Source organism: Epinephelus fuscoguttatus, linkage group LG21 (assembly GCF_011397635.1).
Source record: "Epinephelus fuscoguttatus linkage group LG21, E.fuscoguttatus.final_Chr_v1".
Taxonomy (NCBI): Eukaryota; Metazoa; Chordata; class Actinopteri; order Perciformes; family Serranidae; genus Epinephelus; species Epinephelus fuscoguttatus.
The window spans coordinates 38726967-38754477 of NC_064772.1; the positions used below are offsets into that span (position 1 = coordinate 38726967).

Sequence of the window (27511 nt, forward strand, 5' to 3'; positions counted from 1 at the left end):
TCCACCTGTTACAGACGGGGGTGGATGAATGAGACAAAGGGACAATGATCTGTAACGCAACTCCAAATCCACAAAGGACGACCTCAAGAGGAGCCAGCTGAAGGTTTGGCCACGCCCCTCACAGTCCCCTGACCTAAACATCATTAAACATCTGTGGATAGAGCTCAAAGAGCAGAGCATGAAGACGGCCCAAGAATCTCACAGAGCTAGAAGCCTTCTGCAGGAAGAATGGCTGAAAATCCTCCAAACAAGAACTGAAAGACTCTGAGCTAGAGACAAACAGGGGGCGCTACTGAGCAGTGACCATGCAGGGGGCTAAACTTTGGCTTGAGGCCCTTTTTATTTTTTGTTGTTTTGAAACTGTAAAAAGATGAAATGAAAAAGTCATCTTGCTTAAAATATTGAAGAAATGTGTCATCATTAACTTCAAGTCTTTTGGAGATCAGTTTATCTTCTACTCACCGAACTACTCATAGTAAACCAAGTCTTGACCAGGGACCCAGACTTCTGAATGCCACTGTATGTATGTAGCACCTTACCAAACCCAGGTTACAAAGTGCTGTACGAAAGGAAATAGGTAAAAAAAAAAAAAAAACAAGATATAACAATGACATTACAAAAGGAAAAAACTACACCAAAAGAACCCCAACAAAACAAAGCAAAGACACATTTAACAGAATCACGGCTCAGAACAGAGCACATGATTCAAGCAAAGAACAAAGATGGGGTTTCAGCTGTGTCTGACCTGATCCCTGGGGAAGCCCTCCACAGCCTGGGACCAGGACAGTAAATGCACAGTCCCCTCGTTCAGGCCCTGTTCAGAGGATCTGAGGGGCTGAGCCAGGGGATACGGCACTAGCAATTCACTTATATACTCTGGAGCAAGATTATTCAAAGCCTTGTGGGTGAGGAGAAGGATCATGAAATGAATCCCAAATTTGATCTGCGGCCAACGAAGCAACTTGAGAACTGGGATGATGTGAGAGCGTAACGATAGAGTCCAGAGTTTTGGACTAACTGTAACTGTGTAAAAGCGTCTTAGCTTAGGTGGGACAAAGCAGTTTAAGTGGGAGGACACAAAAGCATAGATAACTGTTTCTGACTGCTGGAGGATAAAAGTACTTTTGCAATATTTCTGAGGGGAAAGTAGCAGGACTGAAAAAGTGACTCCTTTTTAACAAAACACTTTGTATTTGTGGCCAACGAACCAAGGTGCTGGACGATGTCATTAGAGACCTGATGACCTGAAGAACATTTTGAGACATCCAGTCACTGATCTCGGCCGACACTTGTGCAGAGCAGGTGGATGTGAGAGGTCACTGGGCTTAACAGAAAGGTAAAGCTGTGTATCATCAGCGTAGCAATTATAAAACATGCAACCAAACTGACGTATTAAGTGCCCTAAGGGAACATATATGATAAAAAGAATAAATAAAAAAAACTGGTCCAAGAACTGACCCCTGAGGAACCCCACTGGTTAAAGGAGCACAGGTGGACACCTTTTTCATCAGTGGACGCCAGGAACATCAATAAGAGGAAACCCAGTTTAATGCTACACCAGATATCCGTCCCCATATTCAAGTTCAAGTTCAAGATATTGTTATTGTCCCCGAGGGGCAATTTGTGATGCAGCCAGCAGCAGAACAATAGAAATAACAATGACAATTAAAGCTCAAATAAGCAATCCACAAAATACAATAGAGAATAACAATAAATAGTAAAAAAAAACAAACATAAAAAGGTAAAGTGAGCACAGTGCGTGCAATATGCCTTAAAATGGCTTTAAAACAGATCATTAAAATAGTGTGATCAATTATGTCCAAGGCCGCAGACAAATCTAACAGAACTAGGACGGCACTTTTTTCTTGGTGCAGCTGCATGAAAATATATTTTTGTGACCCTCCGCAGAGCTGTATCGGTACTGTGATTCTGACGGGAGCCATATTGGTATTTGTAAAAAATTTAAGCTGTGAGCTTCAGGCTGTGATTGAAAAAGTATAACTGTTGCTTTATAACATGGAGATGTCCCGAGGGTTAATGAAAGGGAACATGTCCCCCCGCCGCCCGCTGATGACCTGATGGTAACCTTACCTGTGTTTCCCTGTGGAAATGTTCCTACCTGCACAGTCAAACTACTGACTTCCAGTGAAACAATATCAGCCAGTCCCTGTGAACTCTGCGTGACCTTACCATGTATTTCCAATAACCACTTTACTGCAAATATGACTTTTTAAAACGAGTAAAAAAATGACAGTCTCTCTCTCTCTGACACACACACACACACACACACACACAGGGCCGCCCCTCCCTAAACGCAGAAGACGTGCTGTGTGTAGGGCCTCATCTTCCATGGGGGGCCACATTTTGCACGAGGGGACGCATTTGCACATATGCGCAATGGATGTGCGTATGCGCTACTGTGAGGCGGGCGTAGAATCAGCTCGAGGAAGGAGAGAAGAGACTTATAATCTGACCGTGCATGCGTCCCTGCAATGATTGACAGCACTCGACATCTGACCAATCAGAGGGGTGCGGTGCCAGGCACTTGCAGAGCTGCAGCAGGTGAAGAGTTGTCGACATGTTGTCCAAAAGACATCACGAGTCAGGAGCGAGCAAGAGGGAAAAAAAAGGCAATACAAGAGGAAGCTCGTGCTTCACTTAAAGGTGGGTATGTTGTTGAAAGAAAACTTTGTGGCACAAACACCTAAGCTGCTACTCATTAGATAAGAATCTCTGTCTAGACTGGAGAATTTTTTTTTTTCCAGCAGCCCTGATTAACATTTATTGAATGTCTCGTTAACGCCCTGTGCATTCACCTCTGATGAAAAGGAGTGGTAAAATGACCAGCTGGTGGTCGTATATATTGATAGGCTATAAACTTTAGCCAATATATTATATATTGGCTAAAGTTTATAGCCTATCAATATATGTTGTTAATATAAGTTTTCGACTATTTTTATGGAGGTAAATGTCGCCATCTGTTGGTGAATTTAATTCATAAGTCAGCTTTTGAGGAGACAGAAATACTGATTGAAATGAGTGTGTAACTGATGCATTTATTGACAGAAGGAACTAAACTTGAATGTAAAGTTTGAAATATCAGTCTGCTTGATCCTGAAATAGTACGTTTTCTTAGGACTGTAGTCTGTACATAATAATAATAATGGTAATAATAATAACAATAATAATAATAATAATGTAATAATAGATAGTAATAGTAGTAGTTTTTTGTTAATATTAGTAGAAGTAGTAGTAGTACTACCAGACCAGTACGGTCCTACCTATGATATATTTGGGATGGGGAGAGGTGGGGAAGGGGGCCTCAAAATAAAATTTTGCTTAGGGCCCCAATTTGGTAAGGGGCAGCCCTGCACACACACACACACACACACACACACACACACACACACACACACACACACACCTCTTTTCCACCAACAGGAAACCAGAAACGTGTGTTTAATGTGTGAATGCTGTGTTTAACATGTGTTTAACGTGTGTTTAATGTGTGTTTAATGTGTGAATGCTGTGTTTAATGTGTGTTTAACATGTGTTTAATGTGTTTAATCTGAATTTAACATGTGTTTAATGTGTGAATGCTGTGTTTAATGTGTGTTTAACGTGTGTTTAATGTGTGTTTAACATGTGTTTAATGTGTGTTTAATGTGTGAATGCTGTGTTTAATGTGTGTTTAACATGTGTTTAATGTGTGTTTAATGTGTGAATGCTGTTTGTGTGTTTAACGTGTTTGTGTGTTTAATGTGTGTTTAATGTGTTTAACATGTGTTTAACATGTGTTTAATGTGTTTAATCAATCAATCAATTTTATTTATAAAGCCCAATATCACAAATCACAATTTGCCTCACAGGGCTTTACAGCATACGACATCCCTCTGTCCTTATGACCCTCACAGCTGATCAGGAAAAACTCCCCAAAAAACCCTTTAACGGGGAAAAAATGGTAGAAACCTCAGGAAGAGCAACTGAGGAGGGATCCCTCTTCCAGGACGGACAGACGTGCAATAGATGTCGTACAGAACAGATCAGCATAATAAATTAACAGTAATCCGCATGACACAATGAGACAGAGAGAGAGACAGAGAGAGAGAGAGAGAGAGAGAGAGAGATGCAGGTAATGACAGTAGCTTACAACAACATTAATGAAAGTAATAATATTATAGTTATAGTTCTGGCTACTGTGGTACAATATGTTGAAAGTATGTATTAATACCTGGCAGTATACATGTGTGACAATAGTCATATGTGTATAATAACAGTAGAAGTATGACTAATGACTAATGATGGCAGCAGCAGCAGCAGGAGGCATCTGGCAGGACCACGGCAGCAGCACAACCACACACGTCACGCTGTCCAGGCACCGCTGCGATATGAGTTAATCTGAGAGACAGTGGAGCACAAAGGCTCCGGAGAAGAAGCCGAGTTAGTGATATCCAGAATGGCCGAGTTAGCAAGATGCAGTAATAGGATACGAGAGAGAGAGAGAGAGAGAGAGAGAGAGAGAGAGAGAGAGAGAGAGAGAAGGAGAGAAGGTGCCCGGTGTATTATAGGGGGGTCCTCCGGCAGACTAGGCCTAAGTCAGCCTAACTAGGGGCTGGTACAGGACAAGCCTGAGCCAGCCCTAACTATAAGCTTTATCAAAGAGGAAAGTCTTAAGTCTAGTCTTAAATGTGGAGACGGTGTCTGCCTCCCGGACCGTAACAGGAAGATGATTCCACAGGAGAGGAGCCTGATAGCTGAAGGCTCTGGCTCCTGATCTACTTTTGGAGACTTTAGGGACCACGAGTAACCCTGCGTTCTCAGAGCGCAGTGTTCTGGTGGGATAATATGACACTATGAGCTCTCTAAGATATAATATTAATGTGTGAATGCTGCGTTTAATGTGCGTTTAACGTGTGTTTAATGTGTGTTTAATCTTTATTTAATGCGTGTTTAATGTGTCTTTAATGTGTGTTTGTAGCCTGGAAAAACAGACTCAAATCTAGAAAGATTTTGAGTCTGACCCTCACCGATACACTCTTCCTACCCAAGGGGCGGCACTAACTGAGGCATATTAAATGCTGACGCACATAATTGGATAGCACGATGGCTGCAACACTAAGCAGACACTAAGCCATTGACGCCCCATGCTTGTTTTTAGGGTAAAACCAAATATGTGCAATGACAGAACAAAAGTTTGCAGGTCATTAATGTGATCCGCCATCTTGCTACTACTATTTACCTCAGTTATGCCACGCCCTCCGTTGACAACACAGCCTGGACTACAATGGTTCTGATCCAAACTGGTGGAAACACAGGCTGGTTCTCTAGATAGCACCAAGGTTCTAAGAGTTCTGAACGGCACCGGTTCAAGAACCTGAGCTCATGTAACAGTGACAGGGCTAACTGTTAGCATCACACAGCTAATGTTTCCCAACAGTTATTAACAGCTAACGACAGAGTCGAGTCATTTCAGTGTCGGTATGAGACACTGAAATGTCTCCGAGTTGGATGTTACCTGCTGCTGCGAGGCTTCTAACCGAGCAGTAAAACATTACCAGTCCTGATGACATCACGTTGTGAGGCGTTAACAGCATCACAACCACTTTTGCAATCTGCACTTGCCCCTGCAATTTAATTGCAAACATCGCAATTTTTTCAAAAAGCTGCTATGACGTCAGACATTTCAAAAACAGCCCAGGACATCCTGGAGGGACTGAACAGCTGTTACCTGGTGTTGGGATTCACAGGACCACAGATGATTTATCATTTGGTAAATCTAAACTGTAGATTTCAAGGCTTTTTCCTCTGCATGCTCTTTGTTCTTCAAACAAAGACAGCTAGGTGACACCCATCTCCACAGGAGGTATCACCTCACACCTCAGTGAGACTCAAGTCCCAAAACTTGATTGGACAAGACCTTTACAGTGACATGTGACTCTGTGATGTCACAGGCATCTGTAGATCTGTGCTCCCTTCCACAGATCTCTTCCTTCTTGCTCCAGCTGTTCAACAGCTCACACCTTTTTCGGGCTGGGCCTGGAACAGTCCAGAGGCCCAGACCCTTGCTCCTTGCCCCAAACCACTAAAGGGAGGGCAACTGATCACAGACTCTCTGGCAAACACAAGGTTTGCAACTAGCTTTCCAGCAACAAGGAACTAAGTGAGTTAGCACCCAGCGTCTAACTCTGCAAGGACCCCGAGCGACCAGCTTCCTCGGATCAGAACCTTTGGAACAAAGGACCCAACAAAGACTGCAGCTGGAACCATCTTCCCAGCCTTCTTCTGCCGGCTAACAGCAGCACCACCAAGTGACTCTTTCCTCCATCCATTCAAGGATCGGTAATGTAACAACTGGGCATAGCTTATCACAGCTTTACAGGCTAAGCAAGACTGTTTGACTTGTTGTATGTGATTTGATGCTGTTTACTGAGTTATAGTTGTGATAGTTTGCAGTTAGGTCATTGATTAGTTGGCTTCACCACAGCTAAGTGTTTAGTTTGCTAATACTGTTCACAAACAGATTCTTGCACACAACTAAACAATCTCTGCACTAATCCAGACCGCTTGCAACACACGTCACATTGACACAGACTCATTAACAAACAGGCTTTCAACAGAGCTACACCCAAACAGGCTCAAAGTTCCCGCTTCTTTTCCTTTGTCTTTGTCCTGACCACACGGTCAGACAAACACCTCCCCCGGCCTGAAGCCAGATTCGGCCATTTTGGTAGTTCTCTGTTGTCAGCCATTTTGTTTTGTAGACGAAACAGCTCTTTGATCACCACACCTGCCTTTGTCTTTCTCTTCTTTCTCTCTCTCTCTCTCACACACACACACACACATATATACACACCAAGCTTGTATATACTTAGTTAGAATTTGTGTGTTTTGGTTTGCTTTGCTAATTTATGAATAAATATAATTCTTTGGAATCATGTCTGCTGTCTGTTTAATGTTGCACAAGAATTAATTGTTAATTATTTCCGATAGCCAATTAAATCCCAACATATTTGGTGCCTCCGTGTGAGGTAAATATATGCTGACCCCAACACTGGACTGTTTGCAGGTAATTCACCTTGTTTCAGCAACCAATGAACCGTCAGTACTCATATCAGATCAGAAACTTTATTCATCTCATCAAACACTGGCGGAAAAACTGAACATAAACAGCAGCAGATTGTTGGAAACATAAAAACAACCCACATTTTTAAATTCATAAGCCGTTACCATGGCGACCTGAGGGAACCCTCTGTTGTATAGATGTTACAAACTGAGCATGTGCAGTAGAGCACCCCCTGCAGGTCTGAGTTCAGCTCCTTTACCTTTATCGAGTGCTGCAGGAATGAGTCCTAAAGCCCAGAGATGAGTTAGCATATTAGCATGTCAGCACTTCCTGTTCCCACATCTCACAGTCGGTGTGTTTTTCTGTGGTTAACACAAGCTGAGGAGACTTTCACACTTAAAATACGTCACTAAGTCCTCCACTGTCACACAAGCTTTAAGGGACTGTTCTTTATTTATCAGAGGAGGTGGAGGCTGCAGTGTGACCCTCCCCGAAGCTCCACATATTTTCCTTGATCCTCCCTCCAACATAAATCACTTATTAGATTTTTAAAAGTTATACGTAAGATGAAAAAAGCCTCCGTTCATTTTAACTCTATTTTTGGACAAATCTTAAATGTGATCAGATTTCTTTTTTGTTTTTTACAGAAGCTTTTGTCTCATGTTGTGTTCAAGGACCGTCCGAAAATGTGAAAATCTGCTTTTACAGTTTCTGTCTGTAAACTGTGTCATTTTGGCATTTTTTAAAGAAAACATGTCTTTGGGTTTAGAAGGCATGTTTTCTTTGATGGTAAAATAAATACAAAATACAACCATTTAAATGTGTGCCCTCCCCCGAGCCCCCGTGAATAATTAAGAGTCCCTTATGTGTCTTTTAAAAAACACGGCTACTAGCAGGTGTCCGAATGAGACTACAGAATGTCACTGAACACGACTTTACGGTCTCGTTGTGGTGGTGACGTTAAGTCATGTGACCGTGCTGTAGTTTGTTTGTAGCCCAACGTTGGTTTTTTACTTCTGCTGACTGAATTTAAGGGTCAAAGATCATAACGTGGTGTTTATGAGTGAAAATGATCTCACTGAACAAAACCAGTCAGGGTCAGAAACGTTTCTGTAATAATCCAGAATCCAACAGAACAGTCCCGCTGACTGTTTGACCAGGAAACCAGGACGACACTGACCTCAGAGTCAACCTACAATAAACGTCACCCCTGCAGCACTCAGTGTGACATCATAGTGACATCACCAAGGGGGAGGAGTCAGAGGGAAGTCAGACTTCCTGACAGGTTGTCGGTTTGGATCCCAGCAGGACTGAATGAGGCAGAGAAACACACAGATACAAATATATATTTAAACTTCAAATAGAAATCTATAGAGACACAGTCGATACTCTTCATAATAGAGAATAAAATTATAAATATAAACTCTGGAATTAAAAACGTCGGTCCTGAAAGCTGATGTCGTCTTCTTTTATCTTTTCAGAGCGCTGCTGTCAGAAACTGACCAATCATCAAAAATCCACCACCAGCGGAGGCGGCACTTTGGGATGATGTCACCATCTGTCTTGTCCACAAAGTGACGAAACTTCATTGAACAAAGTCTGCAAAGTAACATCCTGAGAGGATCCTGAGGAGGAAATGACGTCACATTTTTAAAAATGTCTTTAAAGGGGGCGGAGCCACAGTGTGATGTCATCGACTATTTCGTGTTCCAAAGCCATGTGCTGATTACGCATGAGCCCTTACACTCGTAAAAAAAAAAAACACGCTGAAACTTTAATACGACAGGAAGAAGAATTCAACAGAGAAAAAAACCTTTTCTTGGTTTTTATTCTGATTTCTCGCTTTGACCATGAAAAACGCCTCGTTATGATACGAGACCTTTTCTCGTAATCGTCGGAATTTTATCACAAGTTTTCTTTGTAATTATGAGTTTTAATTAGACGCATGAGACACTTAAAGGTAATCATAAGACTTCTTGTTATAAAAAGAAAATGAGACTTCTGTAAGATGTGTCCTAAACATAAGATCATTAATTTATCACAATTATGAGATCTTGTCAGGCAGTTATGAGACAGACTGGTGTTATGATGAGACTTTTAAACTGGGGCTGTCAACATTACCGCGGTAATTGCGATTCTTTTTTTTTAAAATCGGGTTATTTGCATGCTGCTATTTTGTCCCTTCGGTGCACCCTTACTTGTAGTTAAGCTTCCTGCTACAGCAGTAATGTTAGATAAGACACCACTGAGCTTCTGAACGTCTCAGTTCACTTTAAAGCTCCAGACGGCTCAGCTGACAGTCAGCAGTGACCTGCACCTCCAGTCAAACTGAAGTCAAATGTCACTCAAGTTCTGAGCTCACAGGTGATCAGCTGATCAGACTGATGTCAGCGAGTGACTACATCGCCTGAGACGATATAGCACTATTTAAGAGTGAGACAATCACCACAGACCTGTGGATCAAACTAAATCACACACACACTGACTGCAGACCTGGACTTATGTGAGCAGAGGAAAACTTCACTAGCTGCTACGCTAATTTATACAATGTAAAATGCCATAGGCTTGTGCTAATAACGTTAGCATGTTGTATTTGTTTATAAAACGTGTTTAGTATCAGACAGTTGTTTTGTCGGTGAATGTTGTGAGTTGTAATGGAGTCAAATTATGTGCCGTTGCCTTTGTTACATGCTGCTGTTGTCCCTGGCTTCATATGAGCAGAGGAAATCTCTGCTAGCTGCTAGGCTAATTTATACAATGTAAAATGCCATAGGCTTGTGCTAATAACGTTAGCATGTTGTATTTGAGGGGAAAATGTGTCCAGATAAAGACAAGTGTTTGTCTGTGAATGCTGCGAGTTATAGTGAAGCTGATTTGTGTTTGACACTGTTGCTGTGAGGTTGCCCTCTAGTGTTTTGGAGGTGTAACTGCAGAGCGACACAGACACACAGGTATATGATGTATTAAGGGACGTCCTCAGGTGGACATGTTGTGACCAGTCATATGTCTCACTGTTGGGGAGACAATAGTTTGACACTTACAGGACCTGTACGAATCAGAGACAGATACTAAACTGGAACTCCTGAAAAGTGACGACGCCGTCACATGAACCGAATCACTGGACGTCAGTGAGTCGTCAGAATTATATCAGAGTAACTGCACTTTCTCTACTGGAACAGTTTGATCCTTTCAAACAAACAAACAAACAAACACACAAACACACAAACAGTGTATCTGACAGAATCAGCTCTGTGAAGTGGTTCATGCTTTCAGACCTCACTGTTGTAGCAGAGCAGCTCTGGTGTGAAAGACAAAAATCTAAAGGTCGAGATCATAAAGTCAATTTCTTTGATTCCCAATCAAAACACTCTGGTCAGCATTATTTCACCTTGTTAATATGGACTTCAAACTGTTACCAAATGCAAAATATTGGAATTTTAAACATGGGATTACAAATGTGATTAATCGAGATTAATGACTGAAACTCAGCCATCAATGGCGATTTAATAAATTAATTATTTGACAGCCCTACTTTAAACATATTATTGGACATTTCTCAGTGTTTTAAGATGTTTACTCAAAATTATGAGACATCTGTTTTGTTTTTAGTAAATGTATTGTGCCTCTGTGTATACATACAAGACTTTTTCATTTAATTGATTAACACTGATTTCGTTGCTTGTTGTTTGGGTGTTGACGGGAACTCAGAGCCTCACCGCCTGCAACATGTTTGTAGAGATGTCGGACACACGGGAACATCCCGTCTCTGAATTATTACTGTTGGAGGTTTAGAATTTAGATATAAATTGTCTATGATATGTTTTTAGTGTGTTTTAAGGTCTCAGCCAATCAGATGGCAGCAGCCGTGTTTACGGAGTGATTTCACAAATTTATTTTTTCATTTTTTTTTTTTGTAAACGAAATAAAACGACTTTTTGTTAATTTCTTCATTTTGTGGCTAACGATGCCACCGAGGACACCTGGGTCCTATTTCAGGCCCACCTGTCTGGTCTGAACACATGCGTACCAGCTGTGTCTCTTAGGCCTCAACCTCCCAGGATCCTGTGCACAATGGTCCTGGTTTTGGTGAGTCCAGTCTCAGTAGAGTTCACCTGCATTAAGCCCCGCCCTCCAAAGAGACTGAGCCTGAAATGGAGCTCAGGTGTTCACAGGTGACTCAACAAACTTTTGTGCTTGTGTTTGTCTCGTTTGCTTCTGTGTGATGAACGTCCAGCATGACGTCACGTGACTGAAGCCTACCTGCCGACAGGAACACCTGAGATTAGAGGTGTGACATCAGAAATTTAAATGTCATTGGATGGACAATGAAGCCCCTCCCACAGAACAGAGGATTCCTCAGCATGTGATTGGTTCCTGTCCTCTGCAGCATGTGATTGGTTTCCTTCCTGAGCTTGTGACTGACTCCTGTCCTCGGCAACATGTGACTGACTCCTGTCCTCGGCAACATGCGACTGACTCCTGTCCTCGGCGACACGTGACGGACTCCTGTCCTCGGCAACATGCGACTGACTCCTGTCCTCGGCGACACGTGACGGACTCCTGTCCTCGGCAACATGTGACGGACTCCTGTCCTTGGCGACATGTGACGGACTCCTGTCCTCGGCGACATGCGACTGACTCCTGTCCTCGGCAGCTTGTGATTGGCTGCTGTCTACAGCAGCCTGTGATTGGCTCCTGTCCTCGGCGTGTTTGAACATCAGGATGGAGTTGTAGATTTTGAGGGCGGGGCCAAGTTTGATTGACATGATCCTGACAATGTCCCGCTGGGTGAGTAGGAGAAAGGCCCGCCCATCGATTTGCTAGACAAACAGAAGCAGGAACCAATCAGATCACAGCAAAGTCAATCTGATATGATCTAATCTACAGCAGCTGATTGGTTGTCTCACCTCGTCTCTGAACTGTTTGGCGTGTTCCTCACAGCCGGGAATGGACTCAATGAAGTCTGACACCTGCAGAGAGACAGACAGGTCAAACACACAGCTGTCTCTCTCTATCTAGGTTTCTCTCTTTCTGTGACCTGTCGTTCTGACCTGCTGGATGCTCCAGTGTTGGACAGTCTCGGCCTGGACTCCAGCCACACCTGGCAGCAGTTTGCGGTGTTGCTCCCAGCAAAGCGACAGGTCGCGGCCAGGCTGCGCCGACATGGCTGACAGGAAGACAGACTGGTGGAGGGCAGCCTGCATACTGGACTCTGCTGCTGGAGAGACAGACAGTCTCTGAAAAACACTAATATTACCTTAGTAACCACACAGCAACACCTTCATGATCTGACACCTGAGTGACACCTCACAACACCTTAGTAACCACACAGCAACACCTTCGTGGTCTGACACCTGAGTAACACCTAACAACACCTTAGTAACCACATGACAACACCCTAGTAACACCTAACAACACCTTAGTAACCACACAGCAACACCTTCATGGTCTGACACCTGAGTAACACCTAACAACACCTTAGTAACCACATGACAACACCTTAGTAACACCTAACAACACCTTAGTAACCCCACAGCAACACCTTCATGGTCTGACACCTGAGTAACACCTAACAACACCTTAGTAACCACATGACAATACCTTAGTAACACTTAACAACACCTTAGTAACCACATGACAACACCTTCATGGTCTGACACCTGAGTAACACATGACAACACCTTAGTAACCACATGACAACACCTTAGTAACACCTAACAACACCTTCATGGTCTGACACCTGAGTAACACCTAACAACACCTTAGTAACCACATGACAACACCTTAGTAACACCTAACAACACCTTAGTAACCACACAGCAACACCTTCATGGTCTGACACCTGAGTAACACCTAACAACACCTTAGTAACCACATGACAACACCTTCATGGTCTGACACCTGAGTAACACCTAACAACACCTTAGTAACCACATGACAACACCTTAGTAACCACACAGCAACACCTTCATGGTCTGACACCTGAGTAACACCTAACAACACCTTAGTAACCACACAGCAACACCTTCATGGTCTGACACCTGAGTGACACCTAACAACACCTTATTAACCACATGACAACACCTTAATAACACCTAACAACACCCGAGTAACACCTCACAACACCTTAGTAACAACTCACATCTTAGTAACCACACAACAACACCTTCATGATCTGACACCTGAGTGACACCTAACAACACCTTAGTAACCACATGACAACACCTGAGTAACCACACAGCAACACCTTCATGGTCTGACACCTGAGTGACACCTAACAACACCTTAGTAACCACATGACAACACCTTAATAACACCTAACAACATATGAGTAACACCTAACAACACCTCTGTAACCACATGACAACACCTTAATAGCACCTAACAACACCTTAGTAACCACATGACAACACCTTAATAACACCTAACAACATATGAGTAACACCTAACAACACTTCTGTAACCACATGGCAACACCTTAATAACTCCTAACAACATATGAGTAACACCTAACAACACCTCTGTAACCACATGACAACATCTTAATAACACCTAACAACACCTCTGTAACCACATGACAATACCTTAATAACACCTAACAACATATGAGTAACACCTAACAACACTTCTGTAACCACATGACAACACCTTAATAACACCTAACAACATATGAGTAACACCTAACAACACCTTAGTAACCACACAGCAACACCTTCATGGTCTGACACCTGAGTGACACCTAACAACACCTTATTAACCACATGACAACAACTTCATGATCTGACACCTCAGTACCACCTAGCAACACATTAGTACCACCTAACAACACCTCAGTAACACCTAACAACACATTAGTACTACCTAACAACACCTCAGTAACACCTAACACCTTAGTAACACCTGACAACACATTAGTACCACCTAACAACACCTCAGTAACACCTAACAACACCTAAGTAACACCTGACAACACCTTAGTAACACATGACAACACCTTAGTAACACCTAACAACACCTTAGTAACACCTAACAACACCTAAGTAACACCTGACAACACCTTAGTAACACCTAACAACACCTTAGTAACACCTAACAACACCTTAGTAACACCTAACAACACCTCAGTAACACCTGACAACACATTAGTACCACCTGACAACACATTAGTAACACCTGACAACACCTTAGTAACACCTGACAACACCTCAGTAACACCTAACAACACCTTAGTAACACCTGACAACACATTAGTACCACCTAACAACACCTTAGTAACACCTGACAACACCTTAGTAACACCTAACAACACCTCAGTAACACCTAACAACACCTTAGTAACACCTGACAACACCTTAGTAACACCTGACAACACCTTAGTAACACCTAACAACACCTTAGTAACACCTGACAACACCTCAGTAACACCTAACAACACCTCAGTAACACCTGACAACACATTAGTACCACCTAACAACACCTCAGTAACACCTAACAACACCTTAGTAACACCTGACAACACCTTAGTAACACCTAACAACACCTCAGTAACACCTGACAACACATTAGTACCACCTAACAACACCTCAGTAACACCTATCAACACCTTAGTAACACCTGACAACACTTTAGTAACACCTAACACCTCAGTAACACCTAACAACACCTCAGTAACACCTAACAACACCTTAGTAACACCTGACAACACCTTAGTAACACCTAACAACACCTCAGTAACACCTGACAACACATTAGTACCACCTAACAACACCTCAGTAACACCTAACAACACATTAGTACCACCTAACAACACCTTAGTAACACCTAACAACACCTCAGTAACACCTGACAACACATTAGTACCACCTAACAACACCTCAGTAACACCTAACAACACATTAGTACCACCTAACAACACCTTAGTAACACCTAACAACACCTCAGTAACACCTGACAACACATTAGTACCACCTAACAACATCTTAGTAATGTGATGCATATTTAACACCGTGTTAGTTGTGCGAGTTCAAATGCTAAAATATTTGTTTGTTGATTTGTTTCATACGCGCAAATAACCACATGATCATTGCTGTCATTAATTTGGTTACAATTGATATTTCCGGGGAATGGCAGTGAGAACAGTCACAGTAAGGTGAACATATTTCGGAGGATAACACAGCTGTATCATGTACAATCAGTTTGTATGGCTGTTTCAGAGCAGCATTGGGCCAGATCTGCTGCTTTTGTGGTTGCACACACAAAACGTGAATCTGTGTGTGTGTCTGTGAATGTTCCGTACATGATATGTTGAATTTGGACTTTTTCAGATGTTCTCTTAACTGCACTCTGAACAGGGATTAAGTTGTGAATGTGTCTGTGAGTGTGTGTGGGCGAGGCTTTACCAAGGGTCACCTGTGAACAGCACCTTTGACACATTGAGTGAAAAGACCCCTCCCACTGCCAAGTTTATCCCAAAACAACAGCATATTAGACAGACATTTAATTGTCCGGTTTAAAACTTGTTTGCATGCTGCTGAAAATGTCTGGCCCCTCAACATCTTCTGCTTTTAAAATCCAGCCATATTTAATTTGTAATTGAAAAGCCCAGATGTGAAGGAGAGGACTACATCTAACATGGCTGCCAAAATGAAGGGTGACGAGGACCAGCAGAAACCCCTTCGCCCCTGAGCAGTGACAGAGGCATCATGTGACCCGTGACTGAGCTGAGAGCCTGCAGTCTTTCAGAGGGTAAAACACACCCAACACAGTAGTTACCATGGTGAGCTGTATCCATGGAAACAGCCACTTCATCTGCCTGCTGTTTCCATGGAAACACAATGAGGAGAGAGACAGAGTGAAGGAGGGAGGGAAGGGTTGGAGGAAGGAGGGAAGTTGTGGTTGACAGTCCAACAGTGTTTTTATCGAAGTGACCCTTAACACCTGTACCTGACTGTGACCTCATCATCATCCAACACACCTGTACCTGACTGTGACCTCATCATCCAACACACCTGTACCTGACTGTGACCTCATCATCATCTAACACACCTGTACCTGACTGTGACCTCATCATCCAACACACCTGTACCTGACTGTGACCTCATCATCATCCAACACACCTGTACCTGACAGTGACCTCATCATCATCCAACACACCTGTACCTGACTGTGACCTCATCATCATCCAACATACCTGTACCTGATTGTGACCTCATCATCATCCAACACACCTGTACCTGACTGTGACCTCATCATCATCCAACACACCTGTACCTGACTGTGACATCATCATCATCCAACACACCTGTACCTGACTGTGACATCATCATCATCCAACACACCTGTATCTGACTGTGACCTCATCATCCAACACACCTGTACCTGACTGTGACCTCATCATCATCCAACATACCTGTACCTGATTGTGACCTCATCATCATCCAACACACCTGTATCTGACTGTGACCTAATCATCATCCAACACACCTGTACCTGACTGTGACATCATCATCCAACACACCTGTACCTGACTGTGACCTCAACATCATCCAACACACCTGTACTTGACTGTGACATCATCATCATCATCATCATCATCATCATCCAACACACCTGTACCTGACAGGGACCTCATCATCATCCAACACACCTGTACCTGACTGTGACATCATCATCATCCAACACACCTGTACCTGACTGTGACCTCATCATCATCCAACATACCTGTACCTGATTGTGACCTCATCATCATCCAACACACCTGTATCTGACTGTGACCTAATCATCATCCAACACACCTGTACCTGACTGTGACATCATCATCCAACACACCTGTACCTGACTGACCTCATCATCCAACACACCTGTACCTGACTGTGACCTCAACATCATCCAACACACCTGTACTTGACTGTGACATCATCATCATCATCATCATCCAACACACCTGTACCTGACAGGGACCTCATCATCATCCAACATACCTGTACCTGACTGTGACCTCATCATCACCATCCAACACACCTGTACCTGACTGTGACCTCATCATCATCATCCAACACACCTGTACCTGACTGTGACCTCATCATCATCATCCAACACACCTGTACCTGACTGTGACCTCATCATCATCATCCAACACACCTGTACCTGACTGTGACTTCATCACCATCCAACACACCTGTACCTGACAGTGATCTCATCATCATCCAACACACCTGTACTTGACTGTGACATCGTCATCCAACACACCTGTACCTGACTGTGACATCATCATCATCATCCAACACACCTGTACCTGACTGTGACCTCATCATCATCCAACACACCTGTACCTGACTGTGACCTCATCATCATCATCCAACACACCTGTACCTGACTGTGACATCATCATCATCATCCAACACACCTGTACCTGACTGTGACCTCATCATCATCCAACACACCTGTATCTGACTGTGACATCATCATCCAACACACCTGTATCTGACTGTGACATCATCATCCAACACACCTGTACCTAACTGTGACATCATCATCCAACACACCTGTACCTGACTGTGACATCATCATCATCCAACACACCTGTACCTGACTGTGACCTCATCATCATCCAACACACCTGTATCTGACTGTGACCTCATCATCATCCAACATACCTGTACCTGACTGTGACATCGTCATGCAACACACCTGTACCTGACTGTGACCTCATCATCATCCAACATACCTGTACCTGACTGTGACATCATCATCCAACACACCTGTATCTGACTGTGACCTCATCATCATCCAACACACCTGTACCTGACTGTGACATCGTCATGCAACACACCTGTACCTGACTGTGACATCGTCATGCAACACACCTGTACCTGACAGTGACCTTATCATCATCCAACACACCCGTACCTGACTGTGACATCATCATCATCCAACACACCTGTACCTGACTGTGACATCATCATCATCCAACACACCTGTATCTGACTGTGACCTCATCATCATCCAACACACCTGTATCTGACAGTGACCTCATCATCATCCAACACACTGTGAATCTGAAGGTGTACTCTACCTGGGCCGAGGGCTCGGATGTGAAGCTCCTCCTCTTCTTGTTTCACACGCAGGAATTTGGTTGGTTGGGACAGCCTGGGGGTGGAGCCAAGAGACAGAGTTTAGACTGTAAGTTTGTTTGTGAGCATGTTTATGGATGTAAACTGATTTCCTGTAACTGCTGCAGTTAATGTTTAAAGGATCCTAATCTCCATGATCTGTGTCCCTGCGGCAGCTGCACCTGCTCATAAACTACAATCACTAACTTCCTGTTTTGACATCACCTGTATTCACCTGTCCCTTTTACCTCACACAGAATCTGGGCGTCACCTGTCTCCCTCACCAGGTGAGATGTCCTCTGTCACTACTAACACCAAACAACTCTGATTCTGTTGTTGTTTGAGCAGAAAATGCTTTTATTTTGAAATCATTTGCACACCACAACATCCTGCAGTTTAGACGCTGACAGGAAGTGAGACATTCACAAATTTATTAAAGTGTCCAACACGTCTGGCTCCTATTGACAAAGCTGACTGAACATGAGTGTGTATGTGTGTGTTTGTCTTTGTGTGTTATATAAGACAGGTTTATATAATACACACACATAATCTACTCACAACACACCCACACACACTTCTTATGATCCTGTCGTCTATTCTGAGGACAAGTGCAGGAGAGACAGACAGGTCTGATTATGAAGTCACTCTGAAGAAGATCATGTTTGATGATCGAGAGTTTTAACTTCCAGGAAGAACGAGCCAATCAGGGAGCTCCTTCATCATCACCCACACAGACACTCAGCAGGTATTCAGATATAGAAACTGTGTGTGTGTGTGTGTGTGTGTGTGTGTGTGTGTGTGTGTGTGTGTCTGTCTGTCTGCCTGTCTGTCTCACCTGTCTGTCAGTCTTCTTCTCTTCCCCAGAGGAAGCAGCAGAGTCTCGTCCCTGGGCTCAGTTTTCACCTGAACACTTCTCCTGTTCATCAGAGAGACAGACAGGTAGAGAGGGACAGACAGGTGGAGACATACAGTTGGGGGCAGACAGGTAAAGAGACAGACATGTCGAGAGACAGACAGGTGCAGAGACAGGTACAGAGACAGACAGGTGGAGAGACAAACGGGTAGAGAGACAGACAGGTGGGGACAGACAAGTAGAGAAAAAGACAGGTACAGAGACAGACAGGTAGACAGACAGGCAGACAGGCAGACAGGAAGAGAGACAGACAGGTGGGGACAGACAGGTAGAGAGAAAGACAGGTACAGAGACAGACAAACTGAACCATTTATTTTAATACAAACATGGTGTTTTAAGGAAACATACTCCACGGACTGTGGTTACCTGTCCGATTGGTTGCCATGGTGATAAATGGTGACAGGTACGAGGGTGACGACTTTCTCTCCTCCCAGCCTATCAGGAAGCACCACCTCTTTACGCATATTGATGTCTGAGTACGGACAGCCGAAGGCACTGGGCAAGACACGGCAGAAACATGAGTCAGCAGGCAGAGACATGACTCGGCGAACAGAGACATGATTCAGCAGACAGAGACATGACTTGGCAAACAGATACATTACTCAGCAGACAGAGACATGACTCGGCAAACAGAGACCTGATTCAGCAGACACAGGAATGACTCAGCAGACAGAGACATCAATCAGCAGACAGAGATATACAGAGACATGACTCAGCAGACAAACACATGACTCGACATACAGAGACATGACTTGACAGGTGTATGTACCTGTGGTGTCCGGTGTATTTGGCTCCTTTGATGTGTCCGACCCCTCTGCAGCCTGGAGTGGGACAGACACCCTGAGAGGGGGAGGACAGGGGGGAGGAACCTGTCTCACACACACAGAGGGAACACTGTTAGAATTATAAAGCCTGTCTGTCTCACTGTCTCTGACCTGTCTCACCTGGTGGGGGCTCCAGCGAGTGTCCTGTGCGTTGACACCAGCCGACAGGGTGAAGGTCACAGAGGTCGCTGTCACACCAGACGTCAAACTGCTGCGACCAGCCGTCATAATGAACCTGCAGGTAATCACACCTGGTGACATCATCACACAATTCATAACATCACACACGTAGACAGACAGGTAGAAGGTCAGGTCAAAGGTACCTTCACTCTGTAGTCTTCTGTATCTGTTACTGTGGCGACTCGGATTAACATGGGATTCCTCCGGTCAACCGCCTCCAGTTTCTGATTAACTTGGAAATTGTGTGGAGCTCTCTGATTGGACAAAAACACACCTGTCAGTCATCATATGCAGTGCACTGATCAACAGCTTTACTAACTCCTTATTTCCTTTGTTACCTCCTTGTTTCCTCACCAATGTGAAAGCTGAACTGGGAGCGGCTGTGGAACCAGTTTCCTGTAAGTATTCCTGCCACACGAAATTCTCTGGGTTGGGGTGACCTGAAAAACAACAGTACTGAGTACTCAGAGTACTACAGAGTAAATACTGAGTGTATCAGTGTGTGTACCTTGTGGAGCAGTCAGAGGTCGTCCGTGTTGTTCACACCAGCCCACAGGATGGATGTATGGACTGCTGCTGTCACACCTGATCAATCAATACCATCAAAAGTCATCAATAAGCTTCAGTCTACTGCTAGTGCTACTACTGTTAGTGCTGCTATTGCTGCTACTGCTGCTACTGCTACTGCTGCTACTACTGCTGCTACTGCTACTGTTACTACTGCTGCTACTGCTACTGCTACTACTGCTACTACTGCTACTACTGCTGCTACTGCTACTGCTGCTACTGCTACCGCCGCCACCGCCACCACCGCCACCGCTGCCACCACCGCCACCGTTACCACCGCTGCCACCGCTACCACCGCCGCCACCGCCACCGCTGCCACCGCCACCACCGCTACCACCGCCGCCACCACCGTTACCACCGCCGCCACCGCCACCGTTACCACCGCCGCCACCGCCACCGCCACCACCGCCGCCACCACCGCCACCACCGCCACCGCCGCCACCACCCCGCCACCGCCACCGTTACCACCGCTGCCACCGCCACCACCGCCGCCACCACCGTTACCACCGCCGCCACCGCCGCTACCACCGCCATTGCCGCCACCGTTACCACCGCCGCCACCGCTACCACCGCCGCCACCGCTACCGCCGCTACCACCGCCACCGCTGCCACCGCCACCGCCACCGTTACCACCGCCACCACCGCCGCCGCCACCGCCGCCACCACCACCGCCGCCACCGTTACCACCGCCACCACCGCCGCCACCGCCACCGCCACCGTTACCACCGTTACCGTTACCACCGCCGCCACCCGCCACCGCCACCGCCACCGTTACCACCGCCACCACCGCCGCCACCGCCACCGTTACCACCGCCACCGCCACTACCACCGCCGCCACCACCGCCACCGTTACCACCGCCACCGTTACCACCGCCGCCACCGCTACCACCGCCGCCACCGCCACCACCGCCACCGTTACCACCGCCACCGTTACCACCGCCGCCACCGCCACCGTTACCACCGCCGCCACCGCCATTACCGCCGCCACCGCCACAGCCACCACCGCCACCACCGCCACCACCGCCGCCACCACCGCCACCACCACCGCCACCGTTACCACCGCCACCACCGCCATTACCGCTGCCACCGCCAGCCACCACCGCCATTACTCTGCCATTACCGCCACCGCTACCACCGCCGCCACCGCCACCGTTACCACTGCCACCACCGCCATTACTCCGCCATTACCGCCACCGCCACCACCGCCGCTACCACCGCCACCACCACCGCCACCGTTACCACCGCCACCACCACCGCCACTACCACCGCCACCGTTACCACCGCCACCACCGCCGCCACCGCCACCGTTACCACCGTTACCGTTACCACCACCGCCGCCACCACCGCCACCGTTACCACCGTTACCGTTACCACCGCCGCCACCGCTACCACCGCCGCCACCGCCACCACCGCCACCGTTACCACTCACCGCCACCACCGCCGCCACCGCCACCGTTACCACCGCCGCCACCGCCATTACCGCTGCCACCGCCACAGCCACCACCGCCATTACTCGCCATTACCGCCACCGCTACCACCGCTGCCACCGCTACCACCGCCACCGTTACCACTGTTACCGTTACCACCGCCGCCACCGCCACCGTTACCACCGCCGCCACCGCCGCCACTGCTACCGCCATTACCGCTGCCACTGCTGCCACCGCCACCGCCATTACTCGCCATTACCGCCACCACCGCCACCGCTCTGCCGCCGCTCACGTTACCACTACCGATATGACCGCCGCTACCATTAGCGCCACCGCCACTACCACCGCCATTACTCGCCATTACCGCTACCACCGCCACTGCCACCGCCACCACTACCGTTACCAGTGCCGCTATTGCCATTACCGCTACCACTGCCCCGCTTCCGCTGCCACCGTTAGTACCACTACTACCACCGATATGACCGCTGCTACCATTAGTGCCACCGCCGCTACCGCTACAACCACCGCCACTGTTGCCACCGCTACCACTGCCCTGCCACCGTTACCACCGCCGCCGCCACCACTACCGCTGCCACCACCGCCACCGCTACCACCGCCACCACCGCCCGCCACCACCGCTACCACCGCCCCGCCACCACCACCGCCACCACCGCCCCGCCACTCACCACCACACGCCACCACCACCGCCGCCACCACCGCCACCACCGCCGCCACCGCTGCCACCACCGCCACCACCGTCCTGCCACCACTACCACCATTACCACCACCACCACCACACCACCGCTACCACCGTTACCACTACCACCGTTACCACCGCCACCACCGCCCCGCCACCGTTACCGCTGCCGCCACCGCCGCCACCACCGCCACCACCGCCGCCACCACCGCCACCACCGCCACCGCCACCACCGCCCCGCCACCACCACCACCGCCACCACCACCGCCACCACCGCGCCACCACCGATACCACCGCCACCGCCACCACCACCACCACCGCTACCGCTGCCCTGCCAATACCACCACCACCACCACCACCGCCACCACCGCCACCCACCACCGCCACCACCGCCACCACCACCCCACCACCACCACCGCCGCCACCACTACCACCGCACCGCCACCGCCACTGCTACTACTGCTACTACTGCTACTATTGCTATTGCTACTACTACTACTGCTACTACTGCTGCTGCTACTGCTACTACTGCTAATGCTACTACTGTTGCTGCTACTACTGCTCGCTGTCTCACCAGTAGTCGTATGTGTCGTCCCAGTTGTCGAAGTGAACCAGGATGTGGTCCTCGATGACATCAGCGATGGAGGCAACGCAAACGAGCCCGGGGTTCTTTTTGTCGACCGCCTCCAACTTCATCCCCACACTGAACCCACAGCTCTGAAAGACAGACAGGTGGATAGACAGACAGGTGTATACTGACTGCAGTGTGATAGGTAAAAAGACAGGTGGACAGACAGACAGGTGTAAACTGACTGTAGTGTGACAGGTAAAAAGACAGGTGGATAGACACACAGGTGTATACTGACTGCAGTGCGACAGGTGAACAGGGTGGGCGGAGCAGCATGAGACCCTGTGGACTGAAGGTAGACCTCCCAATCGAAATCTGTCTCACTGTGGCCTGTGGAGAGAGAGAGACAGACAGGTAGAGTGGTGTCACCTGTGACAAGTGGTTACCTGTGAGGGGGCGGGGTTACCTACACTCACCTTTAGGTGGGTGGAGCTTGCGATTGTTTTCTTGACACCACCCTGTTGGTCTGATGTCTGCTGAATCAGCGTTTACCCAGAAGTCATAGCACTCTGAGTATCCGTCGATATGGAGACGGAGCCGAAAGCCAATCACCTGAGACAGAGACAGGAGACTCACCTGACCAACCTGAGACAGGTGTGTGTGTGTGTGTGTGTGTGTGTGTGTGTATGTGTTACCTCAGCAACCGTCAGTACACAGAACATGGAGGGGTGCAGTGGGTCGATGCCCTCCAGCTTCATCCCAACTTTAAAACCAGTTCTCCAACTAGGAAAAGACTGGGACTGAAAGACAGACAGGTCAGAGAGACAGAGACAGAGACACAGACAGAGAGACAGACAGGTCAGAGAGACAGAGACAGACAGGTCAGAGAGACAGAGACAGAGACACAGACAGAGACAGAGAGACAGACAGGTCAAAGACAGACTAATGCGACCACAAATTAACCAATCAGGCTACGACTTACAAAGTCCAGTGTTTAACAGACAGGAAGTGTATTTGTTTGAGCGAATCAGGTGAGAGACCTCACTGTAAAGAACCAATGAGAGGTCAGAACCCCTGGGACACCTGTGTGTGTGTGTGTGTGTGTGTGTGTGTGTGTGTGTGTGTGTGTTACCTGTGTAAACAGCGACAGAGGAGCAGCTTCAGCTTTCTGTTCGTTCAGGTACTGCTGCCAGGACCAGGACCGCCGCTTCACACTCACTGAACACCAACACACACACATACACACACACACACACACACAGATATTGTTACTACGGTTACAAAAATCTGCAACTCTACAGCTCAGAGGACAAATGTGTAGTGCGTCTCATGCTGCATTCAAATGATCACAAGAAAAGTTTGAACACTCCTTGAGGTCTTTACGACCTCATGAGGGGAAATATTGTGGAAGCTCTGAGTTCACCAGTTCTGCTGTGTTTACTGACATTTTTAGAGATGGCATTGCTGTGGACTCTAATAGTTCATATATGTTACTGTTAGTCACACAGACATGTTCTCCCTGATTTTATAATATGTTTAAGGAAAATGTTGATGTTCACAACAGCCTTGTTTTTCTCCTCTGACACTAAACCTGCCCTGTGCTGGCATCATGTGACCCGCTCATTCTCACCACTTCAACACTAAGCATGTTGTGATCATGTTTACCATGTTGTAACTACGAGGTCACAAGTTCCATTTGAACACAGCATCAGTCTGTGACTATAAGGGTAGGTTAACTACTGCTGCTAAGTGCTAACTACTGCAGCTGAGTGCTAACTACTGCTGTTAACTGTTAACTATTGCAGCTGAGTGTTAACTACTGCTGTTAACTACTGCTAACTGTTAACTACTGCAGCTGAGTGTTAACTACTACTGCTGTTAACTACTGCTGTTAACTGTTAACTACTGCAGCTGAGTGTTAACTACTACTGCTGTTAACTACTGCTGTTAACTGTTAACTACTGCAGCTGAGTGTTAACTACTACCGCTGTTAACTACTGCTGTTAACTGTTAACTACTGCAGCTGAGTGTTAACTACTGCTGCTGTTAACTACTGCTGTTAACTGTTAACTATTGCAGCTGAGTGTTAACTACTGCTGTTAACTACTGCTGTTAACTGTTAACTACTGCAGCTGAGTGTTAACTACTGCTGCTGTTAACTACTGCTGTTAACTGTTAACTACTGCAGCTGAGTGTTAACTACTGCTGCTGTTAACTACTGCTGTTAACTGTTAACTACTGCAGCTGAGTGTTAACTACTGCTGTTAACTACTGCTGTTAACTGTTAACTACTGCAGCTGAGTGTTAACTACTACCGCTGTTAACTACTGCTGTTAACTGTTAACTACTGCAGCTGAGTGTTAACTACTACTGCTGTTAACTACTGCTGTTAACTGTTAACTACTGCAGCTGAGTGTTAACTACTACTGCTGTTAACTACTGCTGTTAACCGTTAACTACTGCAGCTGAGTGTTAACTACTACTGCTGTTAACTACTGCTGTTAACTGTTAACTACTGCAGCTGAGTGTTAACTACTACTGCTGTTAACTGTTAACTAGTGCAGCTGAGTGTTAACTACTACTGCTGTTAACTACTGCTGTTAACTGTTAACTAGTGCAGCTGAGTGTTAACTACTACTGCTGTTAACTACTGCTGTTAACTGTTAACTACTGCAGCTGAGTGTTAACTACTACTGCTGTTAACTACTGCTGTTAACTGTTAACTACTGCTGTTAACTACTGCTGTTAACTGTTAACTACTGCAGCTGAGTGTTAACTACTACTGCTGTTAACTACTGCTGTTAACTGTTAACTACTGCTGTTAACTACTGCTGTTAACTGTTAACTAGTGCAGCTGAGTGTTAACTACTGCTGTTAACTGTTAACTACTGCAGCTGAGTGCTAACTACTGCAGAAAATCCTTGAGAATGTAAATAACAATATGAGAGTCAGAGGACAGGATTTTATCGTGTGTGTGTGTGTGTGTGTGTGTGTGTGTGTGTGTTACCTTGAGTGCTGCTGACTTTGTTCTTCATCTTTTATTGTTCTTCTTTGGTTCTTTTCTGATGAGACAGGAAATACAGAAGTGACTCATGTAGTAACATGCAGTACATGTAGTAGTACTTGTATTAACATGTAGTGGTAACATGTAGTAGTAACCTGAAGTAACATGTAGTTCTACCTGTAGTAACATGTAGTAGTACATATGGTACCCGGAAGTAACCTGTAGTTACATTAGTACCTGTAGCAGTACATGCAGTAACATGTATTAGTACATGTGGTACCCTGGAGTAACCTGTAGTAACATATACCAATACTTGTAGTAACATGTAGTAACATGTATTTGTACATGTAGTACCCTGAAGTAACCTGTAGAAACACGTAATACCATGTATGGCACATGTAGTACCCTGAGGTAACCTGTAGTAACATATACCCAGTGTTTCCCACAGGATTTTGGGAAACTATGGGGGGAGGGTTGTATACAAATGTACAGAAAGGTAAAATCAATCATCAATCATCAATGGTCCCTAACTGCGGGGAGAACGGAGCAGGCTTCCCTGGAGGTCCGCCGCTTTTCCCGGTCCCTCTTCTCCACACTTTGGGCTCTAGTTTCGCAGACCGGGCGAGTCTCACTCTGTTTCTTTTCTTTTGACTTTTCTAAGATGCCAGATGCTGAATATATACTCCCTACCTGATGCTGTGGCTGTTTGTGGTTGGCTGAGAGGGATGTGAACTCATTAGTTTGCAGCTGTTTAATCAAATCAGGTTGGGTTTCCATTAAACGTGCCAAACATGCCAAACGGTGCCAATCCCCTTTGATCTGACATCAGATGTGACGGGACAGTCAATATAGAGATACATTTATGTGCTGATTGCAGATAGTTGCATTGAATAGTGTTTTTGTGGGTATTTATTGCATCGTTAATGTGCCTGATATTCTGGAAACCTGCCTGTGAGGTTTTGGTGACGCTGCGCTGCTCGAAACTAGCTCTGCGCGGGGTTCGCCACCCTGCGCCACCCTGCACTGCGTCGGGAAACTAGAGCCCTTTGACTTATTTCCACGCTGCTGACAGTGGGACTTAGATTCATTGTGCCGACAGTGGCTTGGAAAACCGCCCATAACCGTGTCACACGGGGAAGAGGGAAGGCGGCTGGAGT

The 27511-nt window shown here is 46.3% G+C and overlaps 2 protein-coding genes across 12 annotated transcripts in view; both read right to left on the minus strand.

Moving 5' to 3' along the window:
- Window positions 1-7111: 7111 nt before the first annotated feature.
- LOC125881976 (lethal(3)malignant brain tumor-like protein 4) overlaps window positions 7112-27511 on the minus strand; it is a 26143-nt gene continuing 5743 nt past the window's right edge. Inside the window, exons 2-18 of the mRNA XM_049565511.1 lie at window positions 26358-26412; window positions 24483-24568; window positions 24046-24150; window positions 23827-23962; window positions 23649-23740; window positions 23357-23499; window positions 20600-20676; window positions 20446-20531; window positions 20235-20345; window positions 20032-20146; window positions 19857-19956; window positions 19454-19582; window positions 19010-19090; window positions 18138-18211; window positions 12115-12278; window positions 11971-12033; window positions 7112-11883 (exon numbers count right to left, since the gene is read on the minus strand). Coding sequence (XP_049421468.1) covers window positions 11368-11883; window positions 11971-12033; window positions 12115-12278; window positions 18138-18211; window positions 19010-19090; window positions 19454-19582; window positions 19857-19956; window positions 20032-20146; window positions 20235-20345; window positions 20446-20531; window positions 20600-20676; window positions 23357-23499; window positions 23649-23740; window positions 23827-23962; window positions 24046-24150; window positions 24483-24568; window positions 26358-26385 — 2106 coding nt within the window. The 5' untranslated portion in view covers window positions 26386-26412 and the 3' untranslated portion in view covers window positions 7112-11367. The remainder of the gene's footprint in view (window positions 11884-11970; window positions 12034-12114; window positions 12279-18137; window positions 18212-19009; window positions 19091-19453; window positions 19583-19856; window positions 19957-20031; window positions 20147-20234; window positions 20346-20445; window positions 20532-20599; window positions 20677-23356; window positions 23500-23648; window positions 23741-23826; window positions 23963-24045; window positions 24151-24482; window positions 24569-26357; window positions 26413-27511) is intronic.
- Window positions 12263-17307, minus strand: LOC125882003 (oviduct-specific glycoprotein-like). Of its 11 annotated transcripts, none has more exons than XR_007448269.1 (3): window positions 14121-17307; window positions 12868-14078; window positions 12263-12562 (listed from the first exon to the last, which is right to left on the minus strand). XR_007448269.1 is itself a non-coding variant. In XM_049565606.1 (3 exons), exons 2-3 carry the CDS (start codon window positions 15057-15059, stop codon window positions 14016-14018), a joined length of 1002 nt encoding a protein of 333 aa, XP_049421563.1. In that variant the 5' UTR covers window positions 15060-17006; window positions 17044-17307; the 3' UTR covers window positions 12263-14015. The 11 variants fall into 11 exon arrangements, 10 of the variants coding, with proteins under 10 accessions (XP_049421563.1, XP_049421572.1, XP_049421571.1 ...); XM_049565606.1 differs by having other exon boundaries at window positions 12263-14078; window positions 14121-17006; window positions 17044-17307; XM_049565615.1 differs by having other exon boundaries at window positions 12263-14078; window positions 14121-14800; window positions 14885-17307.